Source organism: Momordica charantia (assembly GCF_013281855.1).
Source record: "Momordica charantia cultivar OHB3-1 chromosome 4 unlocalized genomic scaffold, Mcharantia_2.0 BLBB01000004.1, whole genome shotgun sequence".
Lineage (NCBI taxonomy): Eukaryota > Viridiplantae > Streptophyta > Magnoliopsida > Cucurbitales > Cucurbitaceae > Momordica > Momordica charantia.
In genome coordinates, this window is record NW_028275162.1 from 26,043,227 (window position 1) to 26,066,554 (window position 23,328).

General features: G+C 33.1%; 3 protein-coding genes across 3 annotated transcripts; all 3 read right to left on the reverse strand.

Annotated features, from left to right (window-relative positions):
* Window positions 1-5,758: 5,758 nt before the first annotated feature.
* LOC111006062 (WAT1-related protein At2g39510) lies at window positions 5,759-12,408 on the reverse strand. Its single transcript, XM_088123500.1, has 10 exons — window positions 11,783-12,408; window positions 10,051-10,483; window positions 9,847-9,892; window positions 7,744-7,947; window positions 7,604-7,666; window positions 7,378-7,494; window positions 7,032-7,269; window positions 6,780-6,941; window positions 6,545-6,696; window positions 5,759-6,127 (listed from the first exon to the last, which is right to left on the reverse strand). Exons 4-10 carry the CDS (start codon window positions 7,935-7,937, stop codon window positions 5,917-5,919), a joined length of 1,137 nt encoding a protein of 378 aa, XP_087979626.1. The 5' UTR covers window positions 7,938-7,947; window positions 9,847-9,892; window positions 10,051-10,483; window positions 11,783-12,408; the 3' UTR covers window positions 5,759-5,916.
* A 152-nt stretch (window positions 12,409-12,560) lies between these two features.
* On the reverse strand, window positions 12,561-18,713 carry LOC111006506 (uncharacterized). The gene is given in 9 exon segments (XM_022278488.2): window positions 12,561-13,036; window positions 13,455-13,578; window positions 13,808-14,023; window positions 14,106-14,234; window positions 14,760-15,006; window positions 15,413-15,745; window positions 15,822-16,048; window positions 16,174-17,808; window positions 18,538-18,713. Coding segments are annotated over 8 exon segments (3,066 nt in total). The 5' UTR covers window positions 17,725-17,808; window positions 18,538-18,713; the 3' UTR covers window positions 12,561-12,797.
* A 1,312-nt stretch (window positions 18,714-20,025) lies between these two features.
* LOC111006763 (40S ribosomal protein S15a) lies at window positions 20,026-21,611 on the reverse strand. The gene is made up of 4 exons (XM_022278854.2): window positions 21,485-21,611; window positions 20,685-20,822; window positions 20,424-20,584; window positions 20,026-20,316 (listed from the first exon to the last, which is right to left on the reverse strand). The coding sequence occupies exons 2-4, from the start codon at window positions 20,815-20,817 to the stop codon at window positions 20,218-20,220; spliced, it is 393 nt and encodes a 130-aa protein (XP_022134546.1). The 5' UTR covers window positions 20,818-20,822; window positions 21,485-21,611; the 3' UTR covers window positions 20,026-20,217.
* Between the last annotated feature and the right edge of the window lie 1,717 nt (window positions 21,612-23,328).

Below are 23,328 nucleotides of genomic sequence, written 5' to 3' on the forward strand. Positions count from 1 at the left end.
TGTGAAAATTTTTAAAAATTATTAATGTCAAGTTAAAAGAACAAAAGAAATTTTTTTCATTCTCATTATTTGTTCAAACATATATAAATAAAAAGCATAATTAATTTATCATTTGTAATTATGTTATAAAATTCATATAATAAAGGTTAAAGGATAATATAATACATAACGATTTAAAATATTTTAACTTTTAAAAGAATCAATTTTTAGAACTTAGGGACTTATTATTCACAAATTTGAAGAAATTAATTATTAAATACTTCTTTAAATTTTAGGAAATTATTAAATATAATATTAAAATCTAAATAGCTATTAAACACTCTGTAAAGCTAAGAGAATTTTAAACACTCAAATTCACAAATAAACTTATAACTTCTAAGTTTATATATATAACCTAGGACAAGTATATTTCCGAAAAATCCAAGCCATTAGAAATGCAAATACATATGGAATTAATATCGCATATAGTGATTTGTGAATGTTGCAGTACGTTAAAATTTGAGTCGATATTTTCGTTATATCATAAAAACGGTTAGTATGTAATACAAGCAAACACAATGTTAATAATAAAGTTTTTTAACTTATTTAAATATTGAAAGGTTTTATTTATTACCTTCAATATCTTTTACTGATCTCTTCTAAAATAAATATTCATCGAGATAACATTTCACCCTATCAATTGAAACTTCGACATTTCTATTATACATTGATATTTAAAATCTCAATTGACTTAAAAGTGGTTAAGTTCCTACTCCAACAAAATACAAAGCGACAAATAAAAAACTTAATACCAACGTGTCATCCAGAATGGATTTATCTTCTTTTGAGAATCATATCACTTAATATTGGTGGCTAATAATAAAATAGATATGAATTTGATGCTGGTTCAGAAGAAATGTGACATAAAGTTGCAAGTACGCAAAATAAAATAAATATGGTGACAAGCGAATTATAATGAAATTTGAAAAAAAGATTGTGATAGAGAGGGTAATATTAAATATTTAAAATAAAAATAAAAATGGAATAAAAGATGAATATATCCTCTTTAAAGAATAAATTCTGATTTAACTATTTAATTGGTGGGCTAATAATAAAAGACTGATGAAGAATACTGGCTATTTGATGCTCTCTTGTTGAGAATAAATGTGACATAAAGTTGTAAGTACGCAAAAATAAATAAATAAGATAATTATAATGAAATTAGTAAAATAATGTGTCTCTAATTTTTCCCTAATCTGTAAACTTGAAAATTCTTGCATATAAAAGATTAAAATGTAAGGTTGGACCCTCTAATTTTGCTTTTCTTATTGTATTTTATTTTATTTCTGACAATTTAGCTTTAAAAATTTTGTTTATTTTAAGTTCCCTCTACAAATTTAAAAATTAAATTTGTTAATTTAAACCCCCATTTGATAGTTATTTTATTTTCTATTTTCTATTTTCTATTTCTAAAAATTAATTAAGTCCATAAACACTACTTTTACGGGTTTAGCTATATGTTTGTATGTTTTCTAGTATATGTTTTCTAGTTTGTAGGTATAACTTCTTTTTATATATTTTTTTTTCTTTTTTTTTCGCAAAGGAACTTCTTTATATATAGACACGTGGTTTATGTTATTAGAATTTAATCAGGTATTTTAAAAGATTAGTCCCTTGAGATATGGTGCAGTAGCAAGGATTTGAGACTTAAGTACCACTTACCTTGAAGTTTCAAGTTCGATCCACTAGCGTAAGTCACACGGTATCTATTATGGAAAAACTTTTATATATTTTTTAAAAGATTTTTTTTTACAACAAGTGGATATGTTCAAACTCATGACTTCTTGATCAGGGACAGGTACTAATTACTGTTGAATTAAATTCATATTAACTAAAAGATTTCATCTCGTTCTTGAATAACATTGTATCTTTTAGTACCAAAGACGTACATACCTAGGAATGATAATAGAAAAATAATAGAAAAGAGAAGTCAAAGAAAAAGACATAGAAAATGTAACAATAGGTCATAATTGACAGTAATTAAACAGTAGTGTGTGATTTGATCTTTAATCTCCACTTACCTCTTTTTGCTTTTGAATAATGGATGGCCACAAATTTTCAATACGTCTAATTCCGTAGCAACTTAGAACTCTCCCAAAAAAAGGACCACTCGTTATTCATTTCATATGGGTGCTCAAGCTTTTAACACGAACGAGAGGAAGAGAGAGAGAAATTCAAGAGCTAAATTCATCCACATAATTAATAAATTTCTTTTTCTTTTTTTAGTTCGACAATTGAAGAATGAAGATCAATTTTCATCGACCTTAAAGATTGATATATATGTCTTATCCATTTAAGTTAGGTTGGTACAAAATTATTTCTCATTCTGATCAAATCCATAAAATAGTTTCTCTCTTTCGATGAATTTTGCTTAAAACTCACAAAATGATTTCTCTCCCTTCTCTCTTGTGGGTTTAGTTTGCTTAACATAATGAAATATGTTTTTGCCAATTTTCTTATGATCTTTTATTTAGCTAAAGGATAAGTGAAAGAAATGATTATGTCTAAAAGTGTAATTTAACCATTGTAATTAAGGTTAAAAAAGTAGTAAAAGTAGTGAAGCCAATCTGGCAATTAATTATAACGATCAACATGATTGCTAAATACACTCCCAAAAAATCCAGTAATCTTTTCTAAAATACTCATAAAATAAGAAATTCACTAAGAATTTGAATTACTATTTTTGTGTGACTAAAATACTGAGGACAAATTTTCCTGAACAAATAAATTTTTTACTATATATTATATATAAAATGGTAATATATCCAGAAGAATTTTATGAGTCAGAATCTTAAAGATAAGAAACAAAATGTATCAGATAATCCTCGATGCACTTTTTTCGTATTTTTATAAGAATTTGTTCAACCCCACGAAACATTTTAATAATGTTTTTAGGATTATATATCAAACAGATTCTATTACGATAAAATATATATATATATATATATATATATATATTTATAAGATGTGGCTGAAAGCCATCCATGCAAAAGGACAGCAACTTTTAATGTGGGATTCCTCGAATTCCAGCACAAGTTGATTCCATTGTCTCACGCCACGTCATTGCTTTTGGATATAAACTCCACCTTCAACAAATTAATGGGTTTAATTTTGGCATAAAATGATTGATTAAAAATATATGACATCCCTCTCCACTTTCCACGCGTGTAGAGCTCAGCTAGGTTGGAAAATTATGTTAAACAAGATTAATTTATTTATTTAGTATATTACTAAAGTAAACAAATTTTGAGTTCAAATTCCTCCACGTGTCTATTGATGAGTTGTGCTTGTACTGAAGAAACTATCAAATTTGGTAACAAGGAGCTGACATTATTGACAAATGCATTTAAATTGATAAATCTAATAACTTTTGTGATTGATGAGAAACATGTTGAGATAACTCTAGAGTTAAGTTAATTTGTTTGAGATGATTAATATTAATTAATTTAATAAAAGTGTATGATCAAATGAAAGAAAAATTAAAAAAATAATGGTAAGTAGTGGGGGAAGGTGTGACAAATTAATATATATTATAGAAGAGAAGGGTTTTTGGTCTGATTTTAGTGTGAAAATGAAAAAATGAATTAATTTTGAAATGAAAAGAGAGAGATTTTTGAAATAAATGGTATCCATGACATATTTCCATTATGAAATAATTGGCATCCATATCATATTTCCATAAAGAAAGAGGGTGGGGGAATAAGAGCTGATTAGGAGACAGCCACTGCAAATTTTTCTCATCCATTTCCATAACTTGAGACTTGGGAGCTGAGAATTTCAATTAAAATTGTTTAATTATTTGTTATTATCAAACTCAATTTTTAGTAAAACACATCACATCATAGAGGTAGGTCTGCCTAAGTGCTAGTCGTTTTCACAAACAAACTTAGATAATGAATTTAGAAAATAACTTTTGTTGATGCAGAATTTAGAGCTAACATGTGTTAAGAGTGCGAGTTTGAGTGAACTCTTAATAGGATATGATTAGTTGATGACATACAAACAAAACTTTGTATCGATTTATGTGGTGTTCGACTGCGTACACTTTAAAGCTTAAGTTAGAATTTAGAGTGATCAGTTGGTGTTGAATCGAGCTTCATACCTTCGAAAAGGTGGGGTTTCGCCTTTGGTGATCAGCTGTGGGAAGTGCAGTCATGCCACTTTGATGCCGGTATCTAGCATTCAAAAAGTTTTATGTTCATACCATCCGCCTTTTTTTAGTGGAGTTAGCAGAATTCTTACCAGGAGCATTCTCTATTGGTCGAAGGTGGGCTATCTTTGTCAATCCCACCTTGTTGTGGGTGTAAGATCGGTTGCCACGTGTCGCTGTGAGGAGAGAACGTCGATCTGATCGAACTCCTGGACAAAGAGATTGACGCGTACTAGGGAAGTATCCCCATTCTCTTACCAACCTCCTATGATGCCATAATTCGAGAAAGGAAATAAAGATGATTAAAAATGTTGTCCGTAATTTTCTTATGTCCAACATAAGGACGAGAAGAGGCAAGTGAATCCATGCAAATGTATTGAAGCCATAGCAGTGAAACATTTGTCCTTGATGGGACCAAGTTGAAGCTGAGACGTGTATTCCCGAACAAGTGGTCCATATTACAGACCTACAACCTACCTATAACATATAATATATAATAATAGACGTGTGGGGTTTATTTTCCCTTTTCCTTTTTCTCAAGTTGCCCAAAGAAAACAATGTTTCCTCGTTTTTTTTCCCTAAGAATTTTGTTCTTATATAATATTTTTTTAGTACAATAAATGGGATGAGGTGGAATTCAAATCATAACCTCTTGATTATTAGAGAGAAGTACCAAGCTCAGATTGACTGTCTTTTTTTTTAGACTAGCTCTTATATATAATAATTATCAGTGATTATGGCCTAATAACTTAATTTTATATGATGTTACATATTTGATAAAAATAAATTCTAATTTGATACATAAAATCCAAGTATTATAAGGCAAGAGAATATGATTTCCGTAACAATTATATACGTTATATCATGACTTAAAATAATTTGAGAAAATAAAAACAACGCATAAAATTCCGAGTGAAGTTTTTTGAAGTGTGAAAAATTAGGGGGAAAATGGTGTTGCCTCTTGGCTTTGGCTGGGTATTTAGTTTCAATAGCACAGCTTAACCAGAGCTAATAATTGATCAGCCAGCTTTCTAAGAAAAAAACAAACAAAACAAAAAAGAGAGTTCTAAATAGATAGGATCTTGAGATTAATCATATACACATCTTGCTTCCGTACTTCTACTTTTGTGTCAACTTCATACATGCACTTTTAAAATAGTCTTAATTTGGCCCTCGAGCTTCGATTTACGCACTTTTCTCCCCCTTAAAGCATCAATTTAACATGAGGTCTTGTATTCGAGTCTTGCACTGGTCACAATGTTGTTCAGTCTGGACAATTACGAGTCTCGATCACAAAGATCTATCAGTGTAAGTTTACACGACATTAATTTTGAAAAATCCAACAAAAGAAGAAGGTTTCACTTTACCAACCCTAATGGTCCCTCTGCTGCGCCTCATGACAAATGTAGCACAACAAATTGAAGTTCTATTTTTTTTTCTTTTTTAGTTTAGGAGTGGAAATTTGAATATTTGATCTTTTGATCGATAATATATATGTCATGATATTCAGGTTAGCAAATTGAAGTCTTGAATTTCAAACTGAAATTTTTTAAAAGTACATGGACAAAATCGACATAAAGTTGTATTAATTTATTCTAATAAATTTGATGAAAAAGAAAGAATCAACTGGTAATTTGATGGAACCATGCCTAGTTGTTGTAGGAGTTTACAAATGAAGTTCCAATAATATGATCAATTGTTCTCTAATTTGGAGATTGATTGCAAATTCAAGCATTGGAGACTGTTGTTGTTGGAGCAGTGGCTTTGAGTTGTGCATGATCTGAAGAAGGTTTCAAGTGGTGATTTGTGGTAGTTGAGTTTTGGTGCGAAATTGAAGTCGGTAAGTTGTCAGTGCCCAATTTTAATGGAAGCTGATCTTTGCTTTTGCCCCACAGAACCAAGTAAAGGCCTATAATTATCACGGCTGCTCCAATAACCCTGAAATAAAATTAAAATTAATTAATTCAAGTGCTTTTCTTAGTAGAGATCATCTATTTGCCTACTAGAAACTCACCTAATATAACATTAATAATTTCTTGTAGGGAGTGCTCTAATAATTTGCCAACCAATTAAAGAATTAAAATTGTGACAGAAAAAAAATAAAAAATAAAATGAAGGGTCCAAAATAATTACTTTTTAAAAATACATGATCAGACCAAAATAAACATTGTGACAAACTAAAATGAACCAAAGTAATTAGAGACCAAAATGAACATTTTAGTAGTAGAGGACTAGAGGACCAAAATAGTATTTTAACCTAAGGTAACAGATAAAGAAACATCACTTAAAAAAAAGTAATAAAAAACTCCTACTCTAGCAGTAAAGAATACTTTTTTTTTAGTACTCAAAAATTACCTTCCCAAGCGCAGTGTTTCAGCGAATATGAATGAACTAATAACCGCAACTATGACCATGCTGAGAGGATTGAATGCGGTTACAAACACAGGTCCTTTTAACTTCACCACCACTCCTTGGAGATAATACGCAATTCCAGAAGATATTATTCCCTGCACAAGGCATGGCCTTGAAATTTAGTTTAAATCTTAAACTCCCGTCAGAAGTTTTGTTGGAAAATGATATATAAACTTACACCGTAGAGGGCGGCTAAGAGTATGGAATCGGCATGTAAGGCCCATGCAGCTGGATTGTTCCATTCGAACGCTAGAGCTAGAATAGTGCTTTCCACAGCTCCCGCCAAGCATATGAAAGTCGTCAGAGTCAGCTCTGCTGGGTATGTTCTTATTGTATGTGCCTTTAAGAAGCACGAAACAAGAAACTTGAATCATGAATTTTCTTCGTTACGACGTAAATATAGTTATAACATGGGGAAACATGGATGTACCAGAAGGATGGTGAAGGCTGAGGAGCAGATACTTGAAATGGTGATAACAACGGCGGCCTTGACAGGTTCTTGCTTGTTGGCAAGGCTGGAATAAGAGTGAGGGTTGTTTTCTTTGGTCCAAGGCAAATTCAACATGGGTCCTTTTAGAAGCGTCATCATCATAGCTCCTCCAACTGTCACTAAGGTTCCTAAAATCTTTGCCTGACTTCGTATTCTTCTAATATTGACCTTCTCCATTCTTCAGAAGAAAATTAAGATGATGCTCATGATATGAAGTAAATATCTGTCAATGGATATGTATGTGTGTGCATGAATGCATTTTTTGAGTTTATATAAGAAGGGGTACCTGCAAATCCAAGCCATTAAGAACGCAAAGGCTGGGAGAATATTGCACATGGCGGTTGCGAATGTTGCAGTTGTGTATTTAGTACCAGAGTAAATCAAGCTCTGTGCTATTACAGGCCTGTCAGGGTGATAAATGGATGTGAGTTTTTTCAACATAGGTAATTGTGGCTGCGTCTGAATGATTTTATGTAAACAAAAAATTGCTGTAGGGTGCTTTGAGTTCTTACTCTAGCAAGCCCAGAATTAGGATCTTGGCGAAGATGGAGAGAGTCATCTTTGGTCTTATTTTCCTGTCATCAAATGGGTTTGTAATGGTGAAATAAGGCTTAAGAAATATAGCTTAGAGAGAGAGAAAGGAGACAAATACCTGTCCAAGACAAGGGCAAAAGGAGCAACAACAATGGCACCAATAGAATAACGATAAACAATGGTGACAAGTTGGTTCATTCCCTGGTTTAGAGCAGCTTTGGAAATAATAGACATTCCTGCAGAAGCAAATCTTAGTGCAATGGCTCCCAAATATGGCTTTGCCTGCTTAAAAATTCTATCCGCCTGCTCCATTTCTCTCTCTCTAGAAGTGTTTGTCAACAGATAATCACAACAATGGCAGAAGTTTCAGCTTGCTTTTATAATGGGTTTTTAAGCTAATCTTCGGGGTTAACTGATATGCATTAAAAAACTAGGAGTAACCTTTTTGTTTTAGGTCAAATACTTGAGAAAATTACATCATCAATATCCTCCAACATAAAGCATTTATCCTCAGTTGTGATTAAAAAAACAAGGGAGAGTTAAACCCGGCCCGTAGGAGGTCCATTAATAAGGTTTTGGAGTCTCTTTAGTCACACCAATTTAGAGGTCTCAAATTTAAATTTTCGAACGAGCTTAATAACAAAATTCTTTCATATCTCCCGAATTTGGACCTTGGTTACGCATGGTGCCCACCATTACAGTGGAAAACATTAAACAGGTATCCGATTCAGAAAAAATATTCAAAAAAAAGGAGAGAATTAGAATGAAACTTGCGCACAATATTATTAAAAAAATGAATATCATATCCGTGTCTATTAAAATTACTTTTCAATCAAGATTGTGATATTGAGGGGGTGAACAATGTATATTTTAAATGAAAATTAAAAATGTATTAAAAATGGAACAGAAGATGAATATGCTCTTTTGAGAATCATATCTAATAATTCTAAGTATTTAAATGGTGGCTACTGACTAGGAATAAAGGAGATGAATCCGATACTTATGTTAAGAACAAATGTGACAAGAAGTTGCAAGAACAAAACATAAATAAATGGACAAACAAGAGAACTAGAATAAATTTCGAAAAACAAGATTAAATTTTCAAATTTGTATGTATTGAAATTACTTTTAAATCAAGATTGCGACAAAGGGGAAAAAGATGAAACATTTCAAACTAAAATTAAAAAAATGGAATAAAAGATAAATATGTTCTCCTTTGAGAATCATTTTTTATTTCAGTATTTAATTAGTGGCTTATAATACAGTAGATGAATAATAGTGGCTATTCAATGCTTGTTGAGAGTAAATAGGACATAAAAGTTGCAAGAACGCAAAAAAGAAACTAATAGAAGTAGAATTAAGATGACAATAGCATCTGAACACTCAAATATACGGCCTAACAAGTAATGATTTAACGTAAATATGAAAAGAACTATGTGAAATACTACCAATTAAGGAATATATTTGAGATGTATTTTAAAAATTCGATTATATTTCTTAAGCAAATTCTCTAAAGATTGTAAATTTTAATTTTTCTTGTTTCATTTCAGCTCCTAAATTTCCAATTTTTGTTATTAGTCCCTAAATCTTTGCATTAGAAACTATTTTAATCCTTGTCATAAATTTTTCATTAAATATTTAACAATAATCTTAACTTAATTGAATATAAACTTACCATTACATGTGATTTTAAACATTTATCCATATCTTTTATCAAAATATATATATATTTACATTTATCCATATAGGCATCTTTTACTCGTCACACCTAAATGAGTAGAAGGCATAACACATGTTAGATCTTGGTTGAATGATTGATAAAAAATAAAATAATAATAATAATAATAATAGCTAAGATAATGATTTTTTTTGTAAAATTTAAGAACTAAAATGGAAGGTTAGAAATAAAATAGATATGAAAAATATTTTAACTTCTTTATATATGCTCGCACAAAAGAATTTTTTATAGTACCACAAACATGAAATGGGAATATAAACCTCTAATTTTAAAGGAAGAATTAGATGTCATGTTTTTAGAATTTCTAAAATCATTATTTTAACTATATAAACAAACAATATGAAAATTTTGAAAAATAAATTTGATTGGACAAAAAACACTTTTTAGCTTTCAAAAATCATAACAGAACTTACTCTTCACTCAGAGTTTAGGATGCTACTAACCTTAGCCTTTAAGATAAACTTTGCCTACAAAATTACCTACCATCAATCTTCATCTCTCTACTACCATTATAATCTCCATCCCGCGTCTACAATATTTAACATCAAAAAAAATCATTAGATATTTTAATATCCGATATAAATGCCAATCATGGATAAACTTCAAAAATATTTTAAGTTTACTTTTAAATTAATATATCTGATCATGATTGAAACAAAGCCACTTCTAAAATTTAATAAACCTCACCTTCAAATAAACTCCCAGTGCCTGATTATCTTTTCCTCAAACTTCATTCTGCCCAACCTGGAAGAATTTTTTTTTTTTTTTTTGGTGTACCTTTTAAATAAATGCACATTATCATCATCTCCCTGCAATTCCCTTCTCTCTCTTTTTTTTTTCCTTTTTTTTTCTTTTTTTGTCTTAAATGAGCAAATAGTTTAACATATCATCATCTCCTGCAATACCTTAAATAGTTTATTATATCAGAGCATGCATCACCTGCAATTTTTCCTTTTCTAAAACAAAAGAGGGCAAATATTTTAGTGTACAACTTTATTATTTTAAAGAAACTCACTATATTGGCCTGCGTTATCGAGCTCATTTCTTTTTCAAGCTGCTTAATGTCAAATGGATAATTTAAGAGGTTGGGTTCTTTTCCTTCCGTAATGGAGTTTTGCACCTGCAAATATAGCATAATAAAATTTCAATATTAAAACAATAATGTCACTAAAAGGATTAAAATAAAGTGAAAATATGACAAAAGATAGAATAGACACTCATCAGTGGTTTACTATCATTATCTCCAACAATATTTAGACCAAGTATTAATCACTGATTGAAGATGAAAAATGAATTAAAAGAATTTAAAAAACTGATTATTATTATTATCATGTCAATAAATCAATGATTTATTAATTTTTCAAAAATAATATTATATTTAAAATTATTTTTATAAACACACATACAAATAATTATTTATATTGAAGGGGGGTAGAGAGGGATGGAAGCAGAGGTGACATGTGATGAGGTAATAAATCATGTAGCCACACATACTGTGTTTTTCTAATTCTGATTACCAATCTGTTAAATAAACTTGAGGAATGAAGCATATGGGCATTATGAAAAGTTGTGGAGCAATTATTTAACAACATTTGAAATATAAAATTATTGTTTAAACTCTAACCAAAAGTATCGCAATGGGTCCTGCGTACATAACTTTTTAATAATGAAACAAATAAGATTCTCTACAGGGAATTGAAATCTTCCAATCTGGACAGTTCTTGGGGCAAAAATATAAAACGGAAAAAAATTAAAACAGTCAAAATGATTCAAATGAAATCCTCGAAACTCTAGAAATCAGAGAGGGACTTGTATAAAATCACATATAAGATCAAATCCCTTTCTTCTTTTCATTAATAGATCAAATCCCTTTTTTTCTTTATTTTAGTAGATGGGAGTTCGAACCGGTCGGAATGCCTCGATAAATTGATAAATTGAACTATGCTCAAGTTGGCAAATCAAATCCCTTCTAAATATTATTAGTTGTGTCACATTAACACGGTAAAAATTAATCACTTGCTAGATCATTATTCCATTAATAGTATCAATAAAAAGGACTAAGTACCAGCATAATTCAAAATTTAGTGATATAATTAAAACTATTTAAAGGTTAAAAACTAAATAAATACAATGTCTAAGACTAAATTTATAATTTAACCTATAAATAACTCAAATTCTAGTGATATAACTAAAACTATTTGAAAGTTTTTCGAAGGATGAAGGACTACGAATGTCTAAGACTAAATTTATAATTTAACCTAAATTGATACTATACGGTGTAAAATCCAAGAAAACCAACAAAGAACAATAGCAGAGCATTAGGTGACATCATCTTCTACGGTGAAGCTGGCAATTTTCCTTTTGGCTTAGTGGAGTGTGAGAATATACATATTACAGGCACGAGATTCTTTCTACTCACAGAGCAAGTTGGTCTCCCAGCCTTTGAGTGGAGCAACTAGCAAGTGTTGTTGTGGAATCAGAATTTCTGGCAAAGTAAAAAACCAATATAATAAGAAAACAGCTACTGTTGATGTCATTTTATTAGAGCTAATAGTTTAAATGAGCATTGAAAATTAAAATGCCATCCCTCTCAGCTTCCACAAGGGGAAGTGTGATTCTAAGGTATGCTGTGGAAATTCCAATTCTGATGAAGAGTAGACGGCCCTTGTAATTGCAATCCATCTCAGACTCTCGAAATAGCAACTGTTGATAACAAAACATCATAATCAATTAGCCCATTACAAATTTACAGGTAGGAATATTGTATGGATGAAAACGACAAATATCCCTGATAAAAGTGTTGGAAAACAATATAACGTTAATGGAAGTGGGTGTCTGCAAAAGAAAGAAAGTACAACGTCAGGCCTGCTTTCAAGAATATGAGATTGCAGAAGTCAAGATATCCAAACATCAGATGAAAATCAGAATATGAGAATATTACTTTTCTTTTTCTACATGTTACGAAATACATAGTTTACTGGATGAGATAATTGTCCAACCAACAGAAGTTGATTGGAATAAAGCATCATATATAGTTCAGATCTAGGTAGAATTATACTCTCCCGCTCTAACTATGACAAGTGTATGTGTGAGAGAGAGAGAGAGATCACGATACATGCTTTAAGAATGTAAATGTTTTGAGTTACCGGTTCCAATAAATATGAAGCCTTGAGGTATTTTAGGAGACAACAGTGGGATGAACGGCTAACAATGAGAATTTTTTTCCAACAAATTTTACATTGATCAGTATCTTTATTCCATTGAGCAGAATACGTCTGCATGAGACTGCATACAGCCTAACATAATAAGTCACTCAATAGAAACATATGCAGAAAAATTACAATGAAAGTACAGAATTTAGGACCATATAAAGTTTACATTTACATATCTTTTAATATGTTGTGAATCGCTTACTAATGGGATCTGGAGGGACTTCAATGGGGATACATGATTGGGTCATGCTGCAGTGCTTTCTCAATAATTTCGGTTTGTTCTTTAACATGAACTTGATAAAAACCGGTGGCTGTAGCCGCAGATGGAGCCCGACCAACGTATTTGATATCTTCAATTGTTCCTCGGGCCAGATTCTTCATGGCAGAACCAAGACGAGGACTTATGTAGCTGTACGCACCCATGTTCATTGGCTCCTCTTGGCACCAAACAACCTCAGCATCTGGGGAGCAAAAGGTGAACGATGTTCATCACATACCAAATTAACCATTTAAAATTGGGGGGAAGGAGGTATTTCCACCCCCCCCCCCCCCCATCAGTCTGCCTACAAATGTTTGTAATTAAAGCATTCACATATATATTTGGCATCATTCCCAAATATAGACTTGGAGGAGTGCCAAGCGTTAAGCCCTAAATTCAACCATCTCTACGGAGTTGAAAAGTCATTATGGTTTCTGCAAGATGAAGCAACGACAAAAGCAATGTATCCTTTGTAATAACAACTACAAGTTGGTGCTCTGCTAAATGTTGGAAACAAGAGCCTAATGCAAGCTTTGTCCAAATATTTGCAAGCTAACTCCTTACAAGTTTTTGACTAGGTACACTTTAATAATCTTCTGCAGTAGGTTGAATGGACTTACTTGGATACCGTTTCAACTCTCGCTGGATGAGATCGTATGGGAATGGACATAGCTGTTCCACCCGACATACTGCAATGTCCTTTCCATCGATTTTTTTCCGCTCTTCATCTAGTTCATAATAAATCTGGTACAAAACATGTCAGAGAATCTTATATTGAAGATTGAAATTTAATAACTAATATGAAGTCTCAGCTTCAAACTTAGATCCATAGTATGAGTCAACATTGGTCTGTGGGTTTAAACAAGAAAGTCAATTCTTCTGTCTGAAGTTACCAACAATAAGGAGACAATAAGACCTGACTTGGATGTAAATTAATATAATATAAGAAGTTGAAATCAAATGTGTGGCCTACCTTTCCAGAGCAAAGTATCAAACGCCTGATACCTTCTTCACAATCAGAGTGCAGATTTTGGTCCTTGATAAGGCGCTTAAATCTAATCCCCTGCTTGTCAAAGCCTGGGTGGCCTTTTACATCATCAAACTCAGACAGATTGGATTTACAGTCCTTATGACGAAGCAGGTTTTTGGGAGACATCACAATGAGAGGCTTGCGGAATTCCCTGTGAATCTGGAGAAAGCAAAAAATTGGATAAAGTAACAAAGGAATGAATTGATTCAAGGAAACTTGAATTCTTTATTATCTAACTCACCTGACGCCTAAGCACATGAAAGTAGTTAGCAGGAGTTGTAACATTCACAACTTGCCAATTGCATTCTTGAATTTGCTTCCTAAGAGTTGGATCCATCTCAGGCATAACATAAGGGTTATCATCACTCATCTATCACAGAATTTAATGAAATCAATATTGACGAAATATCTAAGCTAAACCAAATCCATTTCCATAAACACAGGTCTAATTAAGACTGCACTAATTCAAGAGAATCTAACATAAGCTTTTTTTTTTTTTCCTTTTTCGATAATGGGAAGTCAGAGCTTTGCTCCCCTTAATCCCTATAACATAAGAAATTATTAGAACCTCAATATGATAAAGTTCTAGACATTTTAACCAGGAAGAACATCAAATTTCAAAAAATCAGCATCCAAACTTCGTGAGAGAAGGGGGAAACATGGCACACTTTTTTCTAATTAGAAAATGTAAGACAATAAAAATTATTAAAAGGTTCATAGACCAGCGATCCTTCATCTAAGAAAATAGAAAAAACTTGGAAACATCAAGCTAACCTTTCATACACAAAGAAAGTGATTCTCACAACAAGCACAACAGTAAAGTAGAAAGAAAAGAAAGGGAAGAGATTGTGCTTATCTGGTAGTAAAGAGGAATGAAATTTCTTCAATGAAGTACCTGAAGGAAACGCTCCAGTCTTGCACTTGAATGTTCCGGACCCTGGCCATCATAGCCATGAGGAAGTAGCACAACAAGTCCTGTTTGTCGCAGCCACTTCGATTCTCCACTGCTTAAGAACTGATCAAATATCACTTGTGCCCCATTCGCAAAATCACCAAATTGAGCTTCCCAAATTACCAGTGAATTGGGATTTTCCATTGAATAACCCAACTCAAATCCAAGAACGCCAAATTCTGAGAGAGAACTGCAGAAAGGAATGAAGTGTAAGAAAGGATAGCAAACTAGCACTTGGAAAATAACTACTGAGCATCCATAATTCATATCTTAAGCTATCCAGAAAAGAGAGCAGTTTACAAATACAAGAAACATGAATGAGAAAGGATATAATATCGGTATCATATCCTAAAAAAAAAAAATATATATATATATATAGTGAGAATGATATTCCCTAGTAAGACAATACTCGTGCTACCAAAGTAAGATTCTACTTTGCATTCAACAAAGTTACAGGATAAGGATTTGTTTGTGTCTATTTCATCAGAAGCAATGAACACATTTCTTCTCAAAATTGAAGCAACGGGCAGGAACATTATCATGGATGATAAATGTAAACACAAAAGAAATTGCTTACGTAATATCTTTTCCATTACCTATTACTGACCGTAAACATCTCCTCATTCTGGTTTATGATAACATGATCAAGAGGGCAATACTTTTCTCCTGTTTCCTGATCATGAAGAACTGAATGTCTATGGCTAAAGGTACCTCTTTCAACATCCTGTCCACTTAATCTGACATGGTTACCTTCCACTAACAATGTGGCAAAAGCAAGTGCTTCTCCTAGGGCCCAGTCAATGCCATCCCCAGTTTCAATCATTTGGGCACGCTGTTCATACACCTTTCTGACTGACCTGTGTGGCTTGAAGTTATCAGGAAGGGATGTAATAGCTTTTCCTACATTCTTCAAGATTTCTGGTTTAACCCTGCAAAGTAGCTTACAAATATTAGTATAACGTAAAGAGTGAAAAGCAGTAAAAAGGAAAATATCATTCCACATGCCCTGTATTCCGAATACGTGAGAGCTGTTCAGGGGACTTGAATCCAGCCCAATATGCTGAAAGCCAATCCCTTCTTTTAGTAACATAATCTTTGCTGGCAATAAATTCTTCATTAAGTATTGAATTGACCTTGGACTGTATCTTCTCAATGTCTTCTTGAGTCACATGCTCCGAATCTAAAAGTTTCTTCCTATAGATCTCAAGAGATGAGGGATGATTCCTGATTACCTGTCAAGAAACAAAGTTAAGTATCGTGGACGAGAGCTACAACGTTTCATCAGTAGCACTCAAATGCAATACAGGGTTTAGAATTAAACTATACAGCTATGAGAAAATGTTACAATAAAGTTCACCTGATACATCTTAGGTTGGGTGAAAGATGGCTCATCAATCTCATTGTGCCCAAAACGACGGTAACAAACCAAATCAACTACAACATCTGAATGAAAGGTCTGGCGCCATTCTGCTGCCAGCTCACATACATGAACAACTGCTTCCACATCATCTCCATTCACATGGAAGATGGGTGCATTCAAGGCTTTAGCAACATCAGTACAGTACTGTGAGGATCTTCCTGACCTTGGGTCAGTAGTAAATGCTACCTGATTGTTTACAACGATGTGAATGGTGCCGCCAGTGGTGTAGTTTGGAAGAGCGCTGAGATGTAAAGTCTCGTAGACAACACCTTGTCCAGCAAAACTACCATCTCCATGAATCAAAACACCCATTTTCTTTGTGCGGTCCACATCATTTGAGTAGTATTGCTTTGCCCGAGTTTTTCCAACAACCACAGGATCAACAGCTTCCAAATGACTTGGATTAGCAACCAACGAGAGGTGGATCCTCTTGCCACCCCTAGTTGGTCGGTCATAAGAAGTTCCCAAATGATACTTCACATCACCAGTTCCTGTATAGAGCCCAACCTCATTGACAGGCTTTGTACCACCACTAAACTCACTAAATATTTGACGTAGTGGCTTTCTGACAACATTACCCAAGACATTTAATCTCCCTCTATGAGGCATTCCGATAACTATGCTCTCAACCCCGAGATCTGCAGCCCTATCAAACATTTCTTTCATCCCAGGAATCAAAGTCTCCCCTCCCTCGAGCCCAAACCTCTTTGCTGTGGTCCACTTGGTCGCCAAAAAGTTCTCAAATTGTGTGCTTCATATAAGCCGATCGAGAATAACCCCCTTGCGTTGTTGATTGTAATACGTTGATGTTGGGGTCTCAATCTTGTCCCTCAACCAGTTACATTTATCACGGTCTGCAATATGCATGTACTCATATCCGATGCTTCCACAATATGCTTGCTCAAGACGGGTCAAAATGGATCTGAGTGTTTGAACAGGGCGGTTCTCAGACAAAAACCCAGACATTTTCCACAACCCCAAGAAGAATTCCCGATCAAGATCAGCTTCTGTGAAACCATGATGTGCAAGGTCCAACTCATCAGGAATTTCCCTTTCTTCCAAATCCAAGGGATCCAACTTGGCTTTCATGTGACCATTAACCTGATATGTTCTCACAAGCAACAATAAACGCATACTCTCTTGTATTGTTTGGCCAGAAATGCCAGGAGATGTGGCAGCCTGACCCACGAAGTTTCTGAAGAAATTATCCCATGACTCATCAACACTGGTAGGATCAGCCTCCCAAGCCCTTTGAAGTTCCTCCAAGTAGACGCTACTAGTTCCATCTAAAAAGCTATCAGTAAGCCTAGAAAGGGGAACAGCACGTGGAACTGGAGCACCTTGAGCTTTTGATTTAAAAAGTGTGGAATGAAAATATCGACTTTGAGATGCACTGATCCTTGATTCCCCAGCATATGATCCTCCCTGCACTAAGCTTCTCTTAATGGCAAGTCTTGCTAAAGCGGAGCTTGCTCTAAACCACCTCATAGTTCGTGTATTAGTTTATTGGAAAAAATGAGTCAAATCTGAACTTCTCAGACCTGATGCCCAAAGATATGCATCATTCCCCTCCTGAGAAAGCAAAATCTGGGATTAGAGAATTAAAATATATATATGTATATATATAGTAAGAAGAACGCACAAATAAATAGAAAATAATGACATTCCAGACAACCAATAGTTTGAAAGATAATTCATAAACAATAACATATTAAGACACTGGAACGAGAAGAAATGGGAAACAAGATCTACAGAAATGTCATATCGACACAATAACAAGTTAAACATAACGAAATTTCTCCCACTTCAGGAAACAATAGGCTCTACAACCATTGTACAAATAATAACAATAAAATAAAACAGAACCCTGAGGAGTATAAACCATAAACAATAAACTGCTTACTAATAAAGAACTCTCGCATCAAAGTATAATAAAACAATTTTCGATGTAAAATGTTCTTCATTAAATGTAAAATAAACTTTCCAAAGTACCGTCGTCGATACTAGCTAATTAAAAATAAAGTCCATTAGCTCCATACAAACCGAAACAGAACAAGCAGAAATTCCGGAAAAAAATGACTGGATCGAACATGTAACACTCTCTGAACAACAAGTTAATAAACTAACATTCAATACGAACAAGTTCTTTTAATCAAATTCCATAATTACATAACATCATGAAGAGTGGAAAAACCTCAGAACTAGTTAGCAGAACTCAAGGAACACTAAAATGAAGTGCAACTGCGTGAAGTAAACACGAATCTGAGGTGAAAAAATGGAAAGATATGGAAGAAGAATCACCAGAGAGCGATGAAAACAGGCAGAGAAACCCTATCGATTTGAAGCAAATGAGTTGATCTTAGAGCAAGCAAGATGCGGTTTCTGTATCTTTCCTTTCCCGCATTATGGAAACTGACACTCTTTTTTTCTCCCGCGAATCCGCAATTTATTATTTTATCCAATTCTAAATGTCAGGACTCGGGAAGGCGCTAGAGTTGACATACGTGTCCTCGTTACTTTTCCAGAAAAGTAACAAAAAAACAAATACAAGTCAATTTAGTAAATTAAGAAGATTTTAGTTCAACTTCTTTGACTTTAAAATTATATCTATATTTTGAGCTTGGATGAATTTTTGTTTAATACTCGTAAAGTTTTCATTTTATAGTAGTATTGTGAGAGAGCTTGTTATAATAATTTGAACAGGGTGATCTCATCATCTTCAAGAGTATATGAGTCCTGGTCATTGTTCAACCGTACTATACTCAAATTGGCTTGTAGCCATCCTTTTCTAACATTATTCAAAATGGTTTGAGGATATAATTTGAACTACATCATCACATTCGAAATTTATAGCCATAAAATTTCCACTTATGTCTATACAATTTGTCAAATGGACGAAAAATCTCTTTCTTACGTCATTTTCATGGTATTGACGTTAAAATCACGCTATAATAGATATCATATCAAGTTCATCTCTCTATTTATCAAATATTTTAGAAATTCGACACGAAAGAGAATCAAATTACCATCTCAATAATTAGATCAACAAAGCACTCATCTCTGAGTAAAAGTCATGAATTCAAATTCCCACCCAATTATTCTAAAAAAAAAACTGATGTTCTTACAATCATTTCTATCTTTAACTTTATGGTTTTAAAGGGATTTTGGTAATCGTTTTAAAGGGATTTTGGTAGAGATAAGAAACTTATAATAGACCATTGAATTTGGAATTTTCTTTATTAAAGCAGTGGCTAAAAAGGATGGTTCCAGGGAGAGTTGGAGGAGAGGCTCATTGGTGGATGCACACACAGCCAATCATCCATCTACGGCGACGAATCATCGACAATCTCGTGAACTTCTTAACCACTCAATCACAAAACGGTGTCGTAGCCCGTGAAACGGAAACAGCGAACGCGTGCTTTAAATGCTTCAAATATTATACAAATGAAAGCTGTTTCACTTTTTATCATAGAATAACCTTCTTGTTGTTGAAATTAGAACTGGCCTATCCTCTAAGCAGAGAGTAAAATTAACAAAATAACTATGTCCGAAAATCCAAAGAACTCCTAGTGAATAGTTGTCAAATCATTCTATTTTTAAAAAGATCGTCATGGCCACAAAGTATCACATGTAATGTTACCGAACACACCCATGTAAAATTTTGTTTACTGTTCTTAAATGTTGAATAAAATTTTTGGGAAATCATCAAGTTTGATCAAGCCACAGAAGCCGATAGCGGAAAGAAGATAGTAATCAGTTCTGAAGCTAGCAATTTCAGTTTTCAGCATGTCAAACAGATAAAAACAGCTCATAGATTAAACAAAAAGCTCATAAACAATCTCAACGTCTTAAAAAACAATGCAGGTCACATCCTGTATCCTCCAACCAAAACGGCAGCTAAAACAAAACAGGACTCTACTGCTTCCATTAAAGTTCAAAAGTGCAGAAAATCGGAAAAGAATTTCAATTTCACGACACCGCTTAGTAAAAGAAACCAAGCACTTTACCACCAACATTCTTCCTTCTAGCCTCTTCATGGTCCATGATTCCCGCAGATGTAGTTAACACGATGAAACCAAACTGAAATTGTATCAACATAGTAGTTATAAAAGTTTGGCTTATGCAGAAACAAATAAATCTGAAGAGTAATACCGAATAAGCTGACTCCAAGCAAGAGAGAAAAATACCTGTCTAGAGGGTAGTAACCTTGCAGTCCAACCTTCAATTTCCTTGACACCAACATCAAAACGGGGACTAATGACGCCACATTTGTTGAGTCTCCCGTTAAGTTCAACAACAATTTTGCCTGACCTGTGATCGTCAACGTACTCAAACTCCCCAATGTATCCTATAACAATGAAAAGTTAACCAAATAAGATCATACAGGTCTAAGGGCCAAAAACAAAAGAGAGCAAAGTGAACTTATTGGCGTGAAACTTAATGCATACCATGCTTCTGCATAACAAGAAGAAACTTTATGATAACTTTGGATGATGGCCTTATCATGACCTGGCGCTTCCCTCGTTTCTCAGCATTATACATGCTTTTAAGAGCATCATTCAGAACACTCACACGCACCATTGTCACTGAAAAACGTAAAACGCCCAAAGTCCAAGTTAAGAATGCGCAAAATAAGAAGAAAACCTCGTAAGTCAATTTATCGACCTTAGAAACAGCCAGCTAAACCTCTTGGACACGAAGAATACATATATTGTTCCCAATTAGTAACCTTATAATTCTACTACGAATCATTTAATAGCCTAACAAAAAGGGAATAATATTAATTAACAAGCATACAATCAACCCTTTCATCAGTACAGAATGAATATCCGAAAGAGACGTGCGTTTGGCCACTTAAATTATGCAGCCTGAACATTCAAATTTCCAGCGAACTCTGCAGCTTGATACGCCGCACAAGTGAAAGCAACACGCTCAAAATACAGACGATATCTCTCCCGAGTTACATCTCAAACAGTCTGATAAGTTCGACAGACGCCACATATACTCGAATCACAAAACAAATAGGAAATGCTTTCCCGTCTACATACAAATCAAAATCATGAAAGACAAAACAAAATTTTTCGATTGCCTAGTCCAATACCCCATCAATTAACACGGGAAAAAATACTAGCAGATTGATTTTAGAGCATGGCAAGACCCCAAAAAACAGTAAATACGATGAGAACGCACGTAAAAGAACTACAATGTGATGCAGAAACCCGAAATATAACCCTAGATTGTTACGTACAGCAAAGAAAGGCAGATGTTGCAGAGGCGCCTCCGAAATGGTTGACGAGCAGGGGCGGGAACTAGGGCTTCTTTCGAGGGTTCTAACGAAGAGAGAAGAGTGAAAGAGAAACCCTAGAGTATTTATAGTAAGTTGAAATTTAATGGATTTGCTTTGTGGCCCCTCTTCGAACCGGGTCTCGCCAATTGGGCCGACTGTGATACGTGTATATCAAAGTTTGCTTCGAATTATGGGCCCAAGCCCAATATTTATTACTAAAATATTTTTTATAATATATTGTTGGTTTGATAATATTTATAAATACATTCTCGAATATCTCAATATCCACAATTAGGTCTTTTTTATTTGATAACTTTATATTTGACGAACTCGATATAATCGTATACATTATATACATTACTTGAGGCCAATTTGAAAACATGACCATATGGTTTTAAAACTCTTTTTTATTTAAGAGTACTAATCTCTTTTTTTTTATTCGTATTTCAACAACATTTTTTTATTTAACTGTACTCACGACGGAAAATTAAAATTAAAATTAATTTAACATGATTTATTTGGATTCTAAAAGATAAATGTTATTTTGATTTTTAAAAATTAGTGAAATAAATAAATAGTAAACAATTAGGTTTAGAACTTCAAAACGATAAATATATTTTAAAAAAATTATCAATTATCTCACATTTTAATATTATATAAATTACACAATCAAATAATTGAGAGAGAAATAACTTACATTAATACCCATGTAATTTTTTTTAATACAGTTAGGAGTTGGAACTCGTGATATTTTGGTTCAAAATAGGTGCATTAACTAATTGAGTTAAGTTCCTTTAAACTGTGAATTAAAAAGTTATGACTAAATTGTAAGAGATAGTTCATATAAAGTTACTTTTTAGCTTTTAATTTACGAAGTTACTCATGATAATTTATAAATTAGTTCTAATTAAATTATAAAAATATTGTTCAAATCCCACAATCACCACCTATTTAGGAATTAGTAATTTTTATGTGTTTTCCAGCACCAAATATCATAGGGTCAGGCGGTTGTCTTGTGATATTAGTCGATGTGCGTGTAAGCTGGTCCGGAGATATATAAAACAAAATTGCAAAAACATTGTTCCGATAAGTAATAGATATAAATTAAGTTCATATTTATATCATGAACTACATACACATCATCTAATAATATGTATCTATTTTTGCTAAACAATAACTTGATGCTAACAACAACAATTGTAGAGACGACCTCCCCGATTCCAACTCTAAGAGTCGTCTCTCAAACATCCAACTCTCTCTAAGAAACAACTCCCTGCAAAAAAAAAAAAAAATAACAAACATGATTAGTGGTATCCATACATAATCGTCATTTTCCACACCAAACAAGTTTTCAGGACAAGTAATTTGTATTTACCTTATTTGACTTTATTATTTTCAATCAAGCACTTTGGCCTGATCTTCTTCCAATGTCCATCAACGCTACAGTTGAAACATTTTCCTTTATCAGCAACATTGGTCTTCTTTCCTTTTCGAGCATAGCTCACGGTAAGTGGCATGTATTTTCAATCAAGAGGTTGTGGGTTCGAAACCCTATCCCATGTTGTACTAAAAAAACAATGATGATAGTGATAATGACGTTGGAATTTTTGTTACTTTTATATTATTTATTCAGTTGTCTAAGGGCTCGTTGGATAATATTTGTGGTAGAAAAAAATATAATTGTATAGCCATCAACCCAATAGAAATAATATTTTCATTCATGTTATGTAACAAATTATAAATTAGAACAAGAAACCAAGAGAAAACTTATTTTTATTGTTTTCAAAATTTATATATATATTTTA

Bases quoted from the DNA above. Each gene is read 5' to 3' on its own strand.
- LOC111006062 (XM_088123500.1), bottom strand. From the start codon at position 7,937: ATGGAGCAGGCGGATAGAATTTTTAAGCAGGCAAAGCCATATTTGGGA. The intron at 7,270-7,377 runs GTACCCCTTCTT...TTTCTTCTGAAG, and splicing joins TTAATGGCTTGGATTTGCAG to AATGGAGAAGGTCAATATTA. The intron at 6,697-6,779 runs GTAAGTTTATAT...TGCCTTGTGCAG, and splicing joins TCTTAGCCGCCCTCTACGGT to GGAATAATATCTTCTGGAAT.
- LOC111006763 (XM_022278854.2), bottom strand. From the start codon at position 20,817: ATGGTGCGTGTGAGTGTTCTGAATGATGCTCTTAAAAGCATGTATAAT. The intron at 20,585-20,684 runs GTATGCATTAAG...TCATTGTTATAG, and splicing joins TCTTGTTATGCAGAAGCATG to GATACATTGGGGAGTTTGAG. The intron at 20,317-20,423 runs GTATTTTTCTCT...ATACAATTTCAG, and splicing joins GGTTACTACCCTCTAGACAG to TTTGGTTTCATCGTGTTAAC.